At 40.2% G+C, this 12,174-nt stretch overlaps 2 protein-coding genes across 2 annotated transcripts; one reads left to right on the forward strand and one right to left on the reverse strand.

Annotated features, from left to right (window-relative positions):
* Positions 1 to 5,652: 5,652 nt before the first annotated feature.
* On the forward strand, positions 5,653 to 8,193 carry AO090102000642 (uncharacterized protein; the record flags this gene model as incomplete). Its single annotated transcript, XM_001822734.3, has 5 exons — positions 5,653 to 6,684; positions 6,733 to 7,359; positions 7,503 to 7,782; positions 7,836 to 7,926; positions 7,977 to 8,193. The coding sequence occupies 5 exons, from the start codon at positions 5,653 to 5,655 to the stop codon at positions 8,191 to 8,193; spliced, it is 2,247 nt and encodes a 748-aa protein (XP_001822786.3).
* A 1,908-nt stretch (positions 8,194 to 10,101) lies between these two features.
* On the reverse strand, positions 10,102 to 11,622 carry AO090102000640 (TFIIH/NER complex subunit SSL1; the record flags this gene model as incomplete). The annotated part of the gene is made up of 3 exons (XM_001822733.1): positions 10,102 to 10,912; positions 10,984 to 11,319; positions 11,393 to 11,622. The coding sequence occupies 3 exons, from the start codon at positions 11,620 to 11,622 to the stop codon at positions 10,102 to 10,104; spliced, it is 1,377 nt and encodes a 458-aa protein (XP_001822785.1).
* Positions 11,623 to 12,174: the final 552 nt, after the last annotated feature.

Below are 12,174 nucleotides of genomic sequence, written 5' to 3' on the forward strand. Positions count from 1 at the left end.
TAGACCACCAAGAAGTGATACATCTTAAAGGCTATGATATATAGTAAATATGATGTTGCACCCTCCGTACATACATCAACCAGGGCGCTCTCTTTCAGAAGCGGTAAGGAGTACGGAGGTGAAATTGCCACAGTTGCCCCCAGTTCGTCCCATTGACGGCGTGGGACCGTCCCAAATATTCAACCGTCTACTCCGTACTCCTTGTAGCACCACCAATATAGATATTCATATTAAAATACCTTAATAGTAGATAGCTCTAGTACTGTTAAATGCGTTTTTTTCTGAATATAGTAGCTTACTTTGAAATTTGAGTGTAAGTCTTGAAATAGAAAGACGAGTATTCTTGGTCCTTGGATTTTTGGCTACAAGTTTGAAGTACGTAGTCTAGTTTCATGCTCCGTAGTCTTTTTGGCCACGTTACTAGGGGCTGCCAGCTCAAGGAAGTGCCAATAACTAATGTAATCGGTAAGCGAACTGAATATATAAGCGAAACAAATACTACACGCATTTTCAACGCGCCTTAATTTCTTAAACAATTTGTCAGAGGAATATCTACTAGTCAGGGTAGAGGACCTGTCAACTAGGTAAGGATACGTGGGCAAAGCACTAGGCAGTAGATACTAGAGACAGAAGACTGATTCTTGATTTCCTACTAATGACTACAGTACTAATTTATAGCCGAGGACCCCTAAGATTCTCTGTATACAATGATCAATCCTCCTAACGGGGCCACTGTACGTCATTAGAAAGGTGACGGATATAGACACCGAAGACGCCGTTCGGCCACCGGGATGTCCATGCACCTGGGACAGGGTATACTGTACAGTCACCTTGCATGATCGTTATCATTTCTGTGACAATACTGCTATAAAAAATAGCTACTTTAAATAGAAGATCTTTATAGACTTACTAAAAGTCTACTAGATTCTATATATATATAGACTATAGCTATTTTCTAAATCTTTTAAAAATTAATAACTCTTTATCTTTTATAATCTATTACTATTTATAATTTTATCTAGTAATATATTTAAATTTAAAGATAGAGTATTAATTTTATTTAATATAGTTTTATAATATTTAATTAAATTTTATAGTTAGAGTGGTATTCGGGCCGGTTTCGGGTTCGAGATCTAGGACCCGCCCCGACCCCGAACCCGGGCCAATCTAGATCAACCCGACTCGTTGGGGCCCCGCCAAGCCACAGGCTAAACCTAGTTAGGTAAGGCGTCGCTTATTAATCAGATACCTTACCTAATTTGGCCTAGTATAGTGATTTTAAAAGCTCTATATCTCTACCATTTCTATATATATTGAATTGATATTATATATATATATATATATATATATATAATCTAGATCTATATAGAAATATAAAAAAAATCTAGATTTTCTAGATTTTTAGATCACATGACCTTTTTCGGGTCGGGGCGGGTTTTCTAGATTTAGGTCGGGTTTTGGCTCTAGAACCCGACTCGAACCGGGAGCCGGGTTGGGGCGGGTTCGGGTCGGGTTTATCGGGTTACCTGTACCACTCTATTTATAGTTATAAAAAAATATAATAAATCTTAATAAAAAGCTAAATAATATTATTAGTTAAGCTATTTATAAAAAATAGTATATAATTAAAAAAAAGATCTTATTAATTAAATAATCTAATATTAAAATTTATTAGAAAAACGCTATTATTTAAAATATTATTAAAATAAATAAATAATAATTTTTTTAAAATTAATAGTAATTATTTAAATAATTATAAAATTTTTAATAATTACTATAATAATTAAATTTTTTATTATAATTTTTATAGTAACTTAATCTTTTATAGTTAATTAAATAAATAAATAAATAATTAATAATAAAAAAATTTAAATTATATTTAAAATACTAATTATATTAATAAAAAAAATAAATATAAATAGTAGAATAATATATTTAAATAGTAGAATCTATAGTATAGTAAATAGTAAATCTCGCCATTAAATAAATTATAGAAAAGATAATCTAATATTTTATTTACTACTCTATAAAATTTTTTATTAATAAATATATTAAATAATAATATTTTAATAATTAAAATAAAAAAAATTAAAATATTTAAAGTTTTATTATAAATAAATAATTACTTTTATTAAAAAGTTTTTAATTTTAATTAGATTTTAAAGTATAATAGTTATTTTAAAAATAAAATTGTCACAGAAATGATAACGATCATGCAAGGTGACTGTACAGTATACCCTGTCCCAGGTGCATGGACATCCCGGTGGCCGAACGGCGTCTTCGGTGTCTATATCCGTCACCTTTCTAATGACGTACAGTGGCCCCGTTAGGAGGATTGATCATTGTATACAGAGAATCTTAGGGGTCCTCGGCTATAAATTAGTACTGTAGTCATTAGTAGGAAATCAAGAATCAGTCTTCTGTCTCTAGTATCTACTGCCTAGTGCTTTGCCCACGTATCCTTACCTAGTTGACAGGTCCTCTACCCTGACTAGTAGATATTCCTCTGACAAGTATATTATAGCCATGATCACATAGCTTTATCTATTTAATTTTAATGCTTTATAAAAATTTAAGCTTTAGATATTAATATATCTTTTTTAAAAGTAATTTATTTAATAGAGTGTTTTTATTTTTTAAACTATTTTTTATATATAATTTAGTATTACTTTAATTAATACTTTAATTATAAGCGCTCTACTGATATATTACTATCTATAGATAATAGGCCTATAAAGTATAGTTAGTTAATAGACTTTAGAAATATAGTACTAGAAGACTTAAGATTATTTAATATTATATAATAATCTTTCTATCTAGTATAATAAAATAAATTATTTAAAAATTAAAATTCTCTATATAATTTTAATATAAATATATTTATATATTATATAAATTAATAGTCTATTAATAATTTATTTATATAGAATTTAGTTATTTAAAATAATTATTATTATAACTATTCTTTTTCTAAAAAAATAAATTATTTTAGTATATAATTAAATTTTAAGATATTTAATATTTTATTTTAATAAATTATATAATATAAAATATATTTTATTAAAAATATTTAATAATAAAATTATAGAAATCTAATATATTATTTTATAATAGTTTTAAATAATTAAAATATTAATAGAATATTTTTAAAATAAAAGTAATCGAAAAACTTTTTTTTTATTTTTTTATTCTACTTTACTTTATTTGATATTATACAACCCTAGGAAGTAATGGAGCCTTTCAATAATAATTTACCAAATACTAGATCATTATCTACAATTGCCTGAGAGAAGATGCTCTTATGATCATTTGGGATATAGACACGAGAATAAAGCTCATAGTAGTTCTCTCCCTCTCTCCCTTTTCTTTTCTTTTCTTTCCAGGGAAAGATCCTTTTGGGCTTTGAGCATACTAAACTGAAAAGTTTAGGGAATCACACCTAAAGTGAGCGTGATATATCATATAATAGCAATTAAAGTAACAATCATAGAAAACTGGCCTAATTCAAATATGATTGACGATCATACCTTATTACTATTTCCTAATTATTGAAGTCTCCCTGAAGAAAGAGAGAGAGGGAGAAGCCCTCTTTCACCGCTGCCGTCCAGAGACAGGTTTATTGGCCTGAATGTAGCCTACTTGAAAGGATATAAAAATTTTCTACAAATAGGATTCTATATACTCTTTCTTCTTCTTCTTCTTCTTCTTCTTCTTCTTCTTCTTCTTCTTCTTCTTCTTCTTTTTTGTTTCTTTTGGCGAGGGAATGGCATGGTTTGCCTTGGGAGTAGCATTGCGGTAAAGAACATAAATGATGAGATAGATTGAGCAATTCAATAACTGCTACCTATCCTAATTAGTCGTCTCTTAGAGTGTGAAAGACCTGGAGGCAGCTTTCAATTCTAAATATATCTCTGTCAATCTAACCGAATAACTCTCTCAGGCTTCAACCTATCCGTACCCCAAGTCTTATATAGTTACATGTTCTGCGTTGCCCTTGGATCCTCCTCCATTCGAAAGAAAGAAAGAAAGAACGAACGGACGAAGGACACTTCCCAGCACGGTATGGATTCATGAAGCAACCTATAATTCTACGCAACTTCTGTCTAGGACTAACTGAAGGAATCTTCCTCCAAAACTCTGGTAATGACCTGATCTCACTAAGCTTGGGCTGTCAGTACTATTAGCACCACTAGTAGTAGTAGTGTTACTTCTGCCGTTTCCGGGAGGGTTTCCTCAGCCAGAATTCTGTGTTTTGCTATGAATGTACTTACTTAAAGTTGTTTACATTTGGGGAGCTGCCAGTCTTGAGGGCCACGGGAAGGTACGACTTGGAAACATGTCGATGATATTGATCGGTTCGGCCTACATATATCGCAAAATGGCTATACTGATGTGGATTACTATTTGAACAGAGAAGTTAGCGTTGGTAATTATATAAACTACTAGTTTATTTCATGTTATGAGGCCGGTGTACTACATCATGGCTTATTGGTCTACTGCAGGGGAGCTCGGCTCAGGACATTGCCTTCACTGAAAAGTCTCTTTGATTACAATATATAAAGTATATAGAAAGGAGGAACAGAGACTTTTAGGTAAAATGTCCGGGTATTGGTGAGCAAAGAGACTGATAATTGTAGCCTGGAGCAGGTGACATCATAGCTAGTATCAGTGCAGCTGCTATGGTAGATTAATTTATATCAGAGATCTTGCTAGATGCGGACGAGTATCACTAGGAAGTTCTGATGTATACTGGACAGGTCATAAACAGCCATAAGGTATCCTTTCCGACGGTAGTCTTCCTGTTCCCTTTTTTGGGTCATTCTACTAATACTACCAACTCTTATGTGAGGTGTTCTCTATGGATTAGTACTTCCTCCCACTTCCCTAGAGGCTAGCGCACTCTTCCACTTGGTCCCCATCGTTACTTCCCAATACCATACATCAATGATCTGTTTTTTTTTAGCGTCCATGTACCAATCTTTCCTTCGATCTTGTCTCTTCCCATCTATCTCGCGTCTCTTTCCTCACCAAAGATAAAGTCTATCTCTTCGCTTACTGTCACCTTTTAAACATTTGCTCCAACCTCAGTTTGTCGTTATATGTGAGAAGAAATTGGATTTCACAGTGTCGTTTCTGTCCAACAGCGTGATCGTGGTTACATTGTTGTTTGTTTAGAAAGGCTTCCATCGACTATCTAGGCAGATATGTCTCTGCTGTCTACCGGGTCTCCTACAACCGGCCGCAGACTCTCCGAGACTAAGTTACTCTCCAACGATGGACAAGCATCATCGTTTGGACATGAAGCATCCGTAAGTACCGCGGACGGTAAGGGTGCAACTATTCAATAACAACCACGTTTCACACTAGAACAATAAGCACTTGAACGCTTCTAATAGCACCCCCGATCCTCTGATATCCTCCAAGCTTGGAAGCTTTCAACCCTCGGTTGGTGAATTCAATGATATCCCATCGAACAAGGTCAGGTTTCTTCCAAGGAAAAGAAAACAACTTTATGAAGGTCAAAATGTCTCACAATCCCAGAAGCAGAAGTTGGAGCATCCAAAATCCATCTCTCCAATTGATAACTCTGAGATGGGAAAACTACTGGCTAGACTCTCCCCAAAGCCTCAACCACCAGGTATCAAGCTCTCCATGAACCAAGGAATCCTTACAAGGCTCTCCGAGCAGCAAAGCTTGCTTGGTCGCCAGAGGCGTACTTTTTATAGCAACAATGAGGGCTTAGAAGCACATGATGGAACCAACAAATCTGCTAAAATAATCTCGGGGCCAGTCCAGTCTCTTGCCCAAGATCTAGCCCTCCCGGATGCCACAAACACTGATACATCTGAAGTGCTTCGCCTAAAGCAGGAACTACTTGCTGCAAACTCAAGAATTGCACTTCAAGAACAAGAGCTTGCACAGACTCGCGTAATCAAACACACACTGGACCAAGCCCTTGGTCCTCCTTCCGAAGTTGATTTTAATGTCCGGGAGGTCACGGAGCAGACGATCAGTGATTTACAAGATGTCTTCAACGCTTCAAATCCAACTTTCAGTCAGCTTCAGGATGGATGGAGTGGCCCAGATGACTCTCAATCAGACATTTCTGACGCGCTTTCCACGGGAGCATACAGCCGGTCGCGAGGATTCTGGATCCCCCCAATTCAGCAGAGGCTTAATATGAATATGCCTAACCCAATTACTGATAAAGCTTACGGCGAGCCAATATCAATGCCTAATAATTTCTATAGCCAAAATTTGAGCAGGCCTTGGGGGAACCCGCTTCCCGATACTGGTGTTTCTGCAAACACTTCATCTCAGTCTCATCGTGTGTTCTCTGGGCCGCTGACTGGAGCTTGCAGTTTTGACACACGCCTTTCCAGCGAGCAAAGTAGGTATGCTTCGGGCTCAGGCGTCGGGCCACGCCGGTCTATCACACAAGCCAACCGCGGTGGATCTTGTTTTCCAACGCAGCACTCTCCTTGGGGAACGTTCGCTGCCAGCTCTCCGAGTATTCAGGCGCCTAGATCACCTGTGAACCGGCAAAACAGCACATATCAACAAATCGGATTGTATCCTATACCGCCTTATTATCATCAACAACCTGTTGGAACTCCCCTCTCCCCCACAGCCTCTGAGTTTACTTCTTCCGGCGCGACTGCACCACAATGGACATCTTCAGCCGTGAGGAGTACCTAATCTTGTATTCTTAGCACATGCTCACGCTTGTAGGTCGGTGTGGGCTCTACTCATACGTACATTTCGCCTCTCGAACCACTTAATTACCGCAGGCTCCTCGACAAAAACGTCTCTTGTGATTGGAGGTACATTGTTGATAAAATTGTTTGCAACAACGATCAACAGGCTTCAATTTTCCTACAGCAGAAACTCAAAGTTGGGACAGCTGAGCAGAAGTATGAAATTATAGAGGCCATAGCGCATCAAGCATATCCCCTAATGATTAATCGTTTTGGCAACTTTCTTGTTCAGCGCTGTTTTGAGCACGGCACACCTGAACAAATAGTTGCCATTGCAAATGCAATAAAAGGTAATACATTGAGCCTTAGCATGGATCCCTTTGGCTGCCATGTAATCCAAAAGGCATTCGACTGTGTCCCTGAAGAGCATAAAGCTGTTATGGTCCATGAACTTTTACGCAGAATTCCAGAAACAGTGATCCATCGGTATGCTTGTCACGTCTGGCAGAAACTTTTCGAGTTACGATGGAGTGGTGAACCTCCGCAGATTATGGCCAAGGTTAACGAAGCATTGCGCGGAATGTGGCATGAAGTCGCTTTAGGGGAGACGGGAAGCTTGGTGGTACAGAACATCTTTGAGAATTGTGTGGAGGATGAAAAAGTAAGAGTTTATCCCACTGCTATTCTGAGCGAGCAGATCCCATAAACCGAGAAGACAGCCAACACACAGCCGACATAACACTCATGGAGAAGGAAGGAAGGGGCTTTGGGTATACCTGGCAGAGCATGCTGACGAGCCCTTAGCGTCCGGCCATAGAAGAAGTGCTAACCAAGATCGACCTACTTGCTCACGGCCAGTTTGGTAACTGGTGCATTCAACACATTTGCGAGCATGGAGCACCTCATGACAAGAATCGTGCGATTGAGCATATCCTCCTGTGGTCTGTTGACTATAGCATGGATCAATTTGCTTCTAAGATAGTGGAAAAATGCTTAAAGATCGGTGGCTCTGAGTTCCTAGACCGCTACCTTACTCGAGTGTGTACTGGTCGTACTGATCGGCCAAGAATGCCATTGATTGACAGTAAGTCGCGAAACTCCAAGCTCGCTCAAGGGTTGGTCCTAAACGATAGATAGTTGCTGGGGACCAGTATGGGAACTATCTCATCCAGTGGATCCTTATGAACGCCGCGCTTCATCAACGTGAGCTAGTTGCGAGTCATATCAGGTATGTTTAGTTGTCTAGTTTATAACAACAGCTCTAATTCTCCCTTAAAGGAAACATATGGTTTCTTTGCGTGGGTCTAAATTTGGTTCTCGTGTGGCCATGCTCTGCTGCAACCCGTCTCATATTACACGCCCTGGACCAGGTGCTGGCATGCAGGTCGGTCGTTTCACGAACTTCAATGATGATAGATACCAAATCTCAGGTCAGAATGGGGGCCGATTTAATCGTGCAAGCCAATGGAACCCTAACTACCCACCATTCCGCTAAGGTCGACAGCAAAAACCTTTGCAAACGATGGTTCAATTGCCCGTAACTTAAGCCTCGGGACTAACAAAAGCTGGGTCTGTGGTGCTCTATGCACAGGTATACGACTGATACAATATAGTATTCAACTTAGTATTCTACGGCGCTCTGGACTAGGGTTTCGCAGCGCTTTAGTCATATTGTGCAGGCAGTATCTACATAGGACTGACTGATAATGAGCGGTCCTCACAACGTTCTGCACTCCGTGCTCCATGTATTTAAAGTTAAGACCCTTTTCTGTGTTTCAGCTTCACGAAAGAACAAAGCATTTTCATGAAATGGCTACAGTGTACCAGAAGAAAATTTTTTTCAAGGCTGGTTATAGTGCGGGAGATTTGGTTTCCAGAAGCAAGCAACATTGCTTGTGGAGACTCAACTTTTGTGTGCCATATCTGATCACTCATTAATCCCCAGTGTTATGTTATTCTTTCAAACCCAGAATAGTCTACAATCACTGACCAAGACCTCGTGACATAAGTTTGATAAAAGATATCTACTTCTGGATCGCTGAGGTCGCTTACATCTCGCTAAGATACTAAGGGCCCTAAGTTGGTGGTAGGGGTTCTCATGCCCCAGACTTTCATGCCGCCCCAGTCGAGTCTAGGTCTGAGAAGTTTCACTCACTTCATCCTTTTCCCAAGGCTTCCGCCTCCTCGGCTTGGTGCTTGGTGTGTCATGGCCCGTTAATATGGTGTCTGGTATCTGCTGAATACCAGGGACTGGTTGGCCAGTCGTGATAAGCTCCACGATATGAGCAAAGGAGGAAGGGTATGTAGGTTCCTGAACAGGTGTAGATGTTTGGTTGATATGATCCGTTGATATATGTGTGTCAGCCACTGGTGCATTGAAATGAGGCGGCGTGGTGCCAGTCTTCTCATTTCCAGACAAAATGTCTGAATGCAACCACGCCTTATAGGTCGCAAAGTTCACAGGATGTGCGAGCTTTTCTTTTCTATTGACAGATCAACGGATAGTGAGTTAGCTCCACTATTGGCACCTGCAAGAGCTAGGAATACTGGATATACCAGTGCTTGTTTCTTTTGTTTTGTTATTTTCTTGCATACCTTGAAAAATAGAAGCATTTGGCTTGTAAGACAAGGTCGTCGATGCGGCCGATCTCTGTTTCAGTTGCAGGGGTATCCGGGTGACCGAGTATAATCGCAAGGCCTTTTGCAAACTCGCGATCCGTGTGGAACGGATAATATCTGAGTTTTTCATATACTTCAATTTCGACTTGAGTTGCAGAAATAGAGTTCCCAGGGTCTGCTGCACTGTGTGTTGTCCCCACGGGCAGCTGGGTTGAGAGGTTATTGTTGACGGCAGAGGGAGTATCCATGAGGGATCAGAGTCGGATTCCACTCCGAAGACGAAGAAGATAGGCAAAGATGTATTTTTATCTGTTCTATTTTCAGTTTCCTTTTTCTCTCAACGTATGATTACTGATTGTTGAAGGAAACTGCGGTGCATAGGTGTTAACTGTTCAACAGCGATAAGATTTGCGATTAGCCGAGGCTTAAAGCTATGGTGAGTAAAGATCACTTTCGGTGGAAGCCTCATTTAGAATATTCAGTACCGACCCCAAATAAGCAAAACTCATGAATTTATAGTTTTATCTTACAATGATGCCATCTTTTTAGAATACAGGTTAATCAAGTGCAAGATCCCTTAAATTATTATATGTAATAGGCCTTACATACACCAAGGTATATACGAGTCAACACCTCATAGGAGGGAGGGGTAAAAAAATAAAATAAAATAAAGAAAGATAGAAAAGAAAAGAAAAAAGAAGAGGAAAAAAACGCCAGGCTATGCAGTGTATCAATCATGGGTGTTTAATGAAATCTTCAAACATGCGATTTCGCCTTAAATACACTATGCCGAAGTATCCATTATCTCCAGGCCTAGGCCCGCCTGACACCCCAGAAGGTCAGCCTTCTTGGGAAATGTAGGTTTGCTTTGACAGCCAGGGCAATTGTGCACAACTTCGTGGGCAAAAAGGTCACAATCGATACAGAAATGATTCTCGCATACAGTACATTCATAGCGACTGCTTACGCTCATTCCTTTCGCCTGGTTTTCTGTCGTTTGCCATTGATCCTTGGGAGGTACTGGAGGAAAAGCTATACCGCAGGCAAAGCATACCGAACTGCGAGAAGCCCTTTGCCAGGGAACCTCTACCCAGTTTACCAGGGGAAACAAATGATGGTACGACCGAGCGAGATGGGTGGACAGAATTAGAGTGAGGCCGCAAGAGGGGCACTCTGCAGGGAGACCACAAACTTTGCTGTTACAACGTGAGCACAAGTATCCTCCACAGGAAGATTTTGAATGACACGCGCAAAGAGAGGGGGAGGTTTCAACAGTGCGAGATGGAAACCCCATCATTAAGAGTGAGCTTGCAGACTGTTTTTGGGAATATGTGGCTGGAGGTGTCGTTACGTCCATTAACAATTCACGGAAATGTTGCTCATTGAGTGCCACCCCATATCTAGTGTCATCGCCGCCGTTCGTTTTTGCGCAGAGCTCACGGCAGATGGCTACTTGAGCAGCGAGACCTACGATTCCCACACGCACTTTATCATTGATGAGGTTGGCTATAGTTTGATGAATATCTCCAGGATCAGACGAAAGAAGTGAGCCAAATATGATGAATATCTCTCGAGTGCCATGGCTGGGTGTATGACTGTCAAGGTACATGTTAGTTCGCGCTAGGTGATACTCAATACAAATAACGCCTGCATGGGCAAGACTCACAACAGCGCGCCTCGAGCCATTTCTATCCCGTTCTGCAAACTTGGGAGACCTTTCGGATCTTGGTCTCTCAGGGTTTGTATGGCGCTAATATGTTCCGTGGGGTTTCCACTCAAATCACTTATTCGGATGGCGAGGCCGTCCCTTAACCCAAGGACCCCAAGTTGAGAGATCGGATTCTGCTCGAAGAACTCCCGCACAAGCTCCTGTGCGTACCGTAGCGTAAGAAGGTATCTTGTCGGGCGAAGATCCTTCTCTGTCATGGATTGCGATAGATCAATTATCAAGATAAGATGACGGATAATACCACGTTGCAAAGGGGTTGTATCTTTCAGAAGCCTGTGTTGAAGGTGTTTTTAGTTTTAATTTGCTCGACCTGCAGTTTCCGGTTGCCTTCCTTCCTCAAGCTTACCTTTTCCTTTTCCCAGCTTCCAGGAGCCCTTCGACTGTCGAGCTAATCGTCCCATCTGCACCCTCGACCAATGTCTCCCAGGTTCTCGAAACTTCCCACTCAGCTCCTCCACGCTGTTTCCTCCTTTTCGCACGGGATGCAGACCCTTCACTTCGAGATCCTCGAAAAACGTTATTGTCATCCTCATCCTCAGAAACTTCCCCGATGTACTCTTCATCGGAATCACCCATGAGTTTAATGTATTGAATACGGAGGATTAATTACTCGGGGAAAGATGGTGCTAAGAGTCGTTTCGGAACAGCCCGCAGTTGGGGCTAGTTTGATAAATTCGTATAAATTAAGTCGGAAAAGGGTCCAAGCTCCCGGCGGAGCTCCGGGCTTGGTTAATCTTAGCTTCAATTGGATATTGTAGCAAACTGCAGTGCCAACCACTTACCCAATCGAACCTTTTTTTCTTCCTCTTTCTCTCCTTCTTTTTCTTCTTTTCCGTCTTCCTTTCTATCATTATTTCTCAAGGCTGTTTTAAATCTTTGACCCTGAGTCTGTTAAAAATCCTACTCAAACCATACTGTGTGTCGGTAGACTTTCGCTAGTAGTTTGTCTAGTTCATTCTGCATATAGTATATGTACTTATTGGCCGAAAGTAGCCGTAAGCAGAGATTAATTTGCCTCTCCAGAAGTTCTAGGTGGTTAAACCAGATGTGGGGGAAAAGGTGCATGGTTGCGTCGACCAAAGGCCATGCTCAGATAATCTGTCATCCGCCCCGTCGCCCCATCCAGCC

The sequence above is a fragment of the Aspergillus oryzae genome, chromosome 4, assembly GCF_000184455.2.
Source record: "Aspergillus oryzae RIB40 DNA, chromosome 4".
NCBI lineage: Eukaryota > Fungi > Ascomycota > Eurotiomycetes > Eurotiales > Aspergillaceae > Aspergillus > Aspergillus oryzae.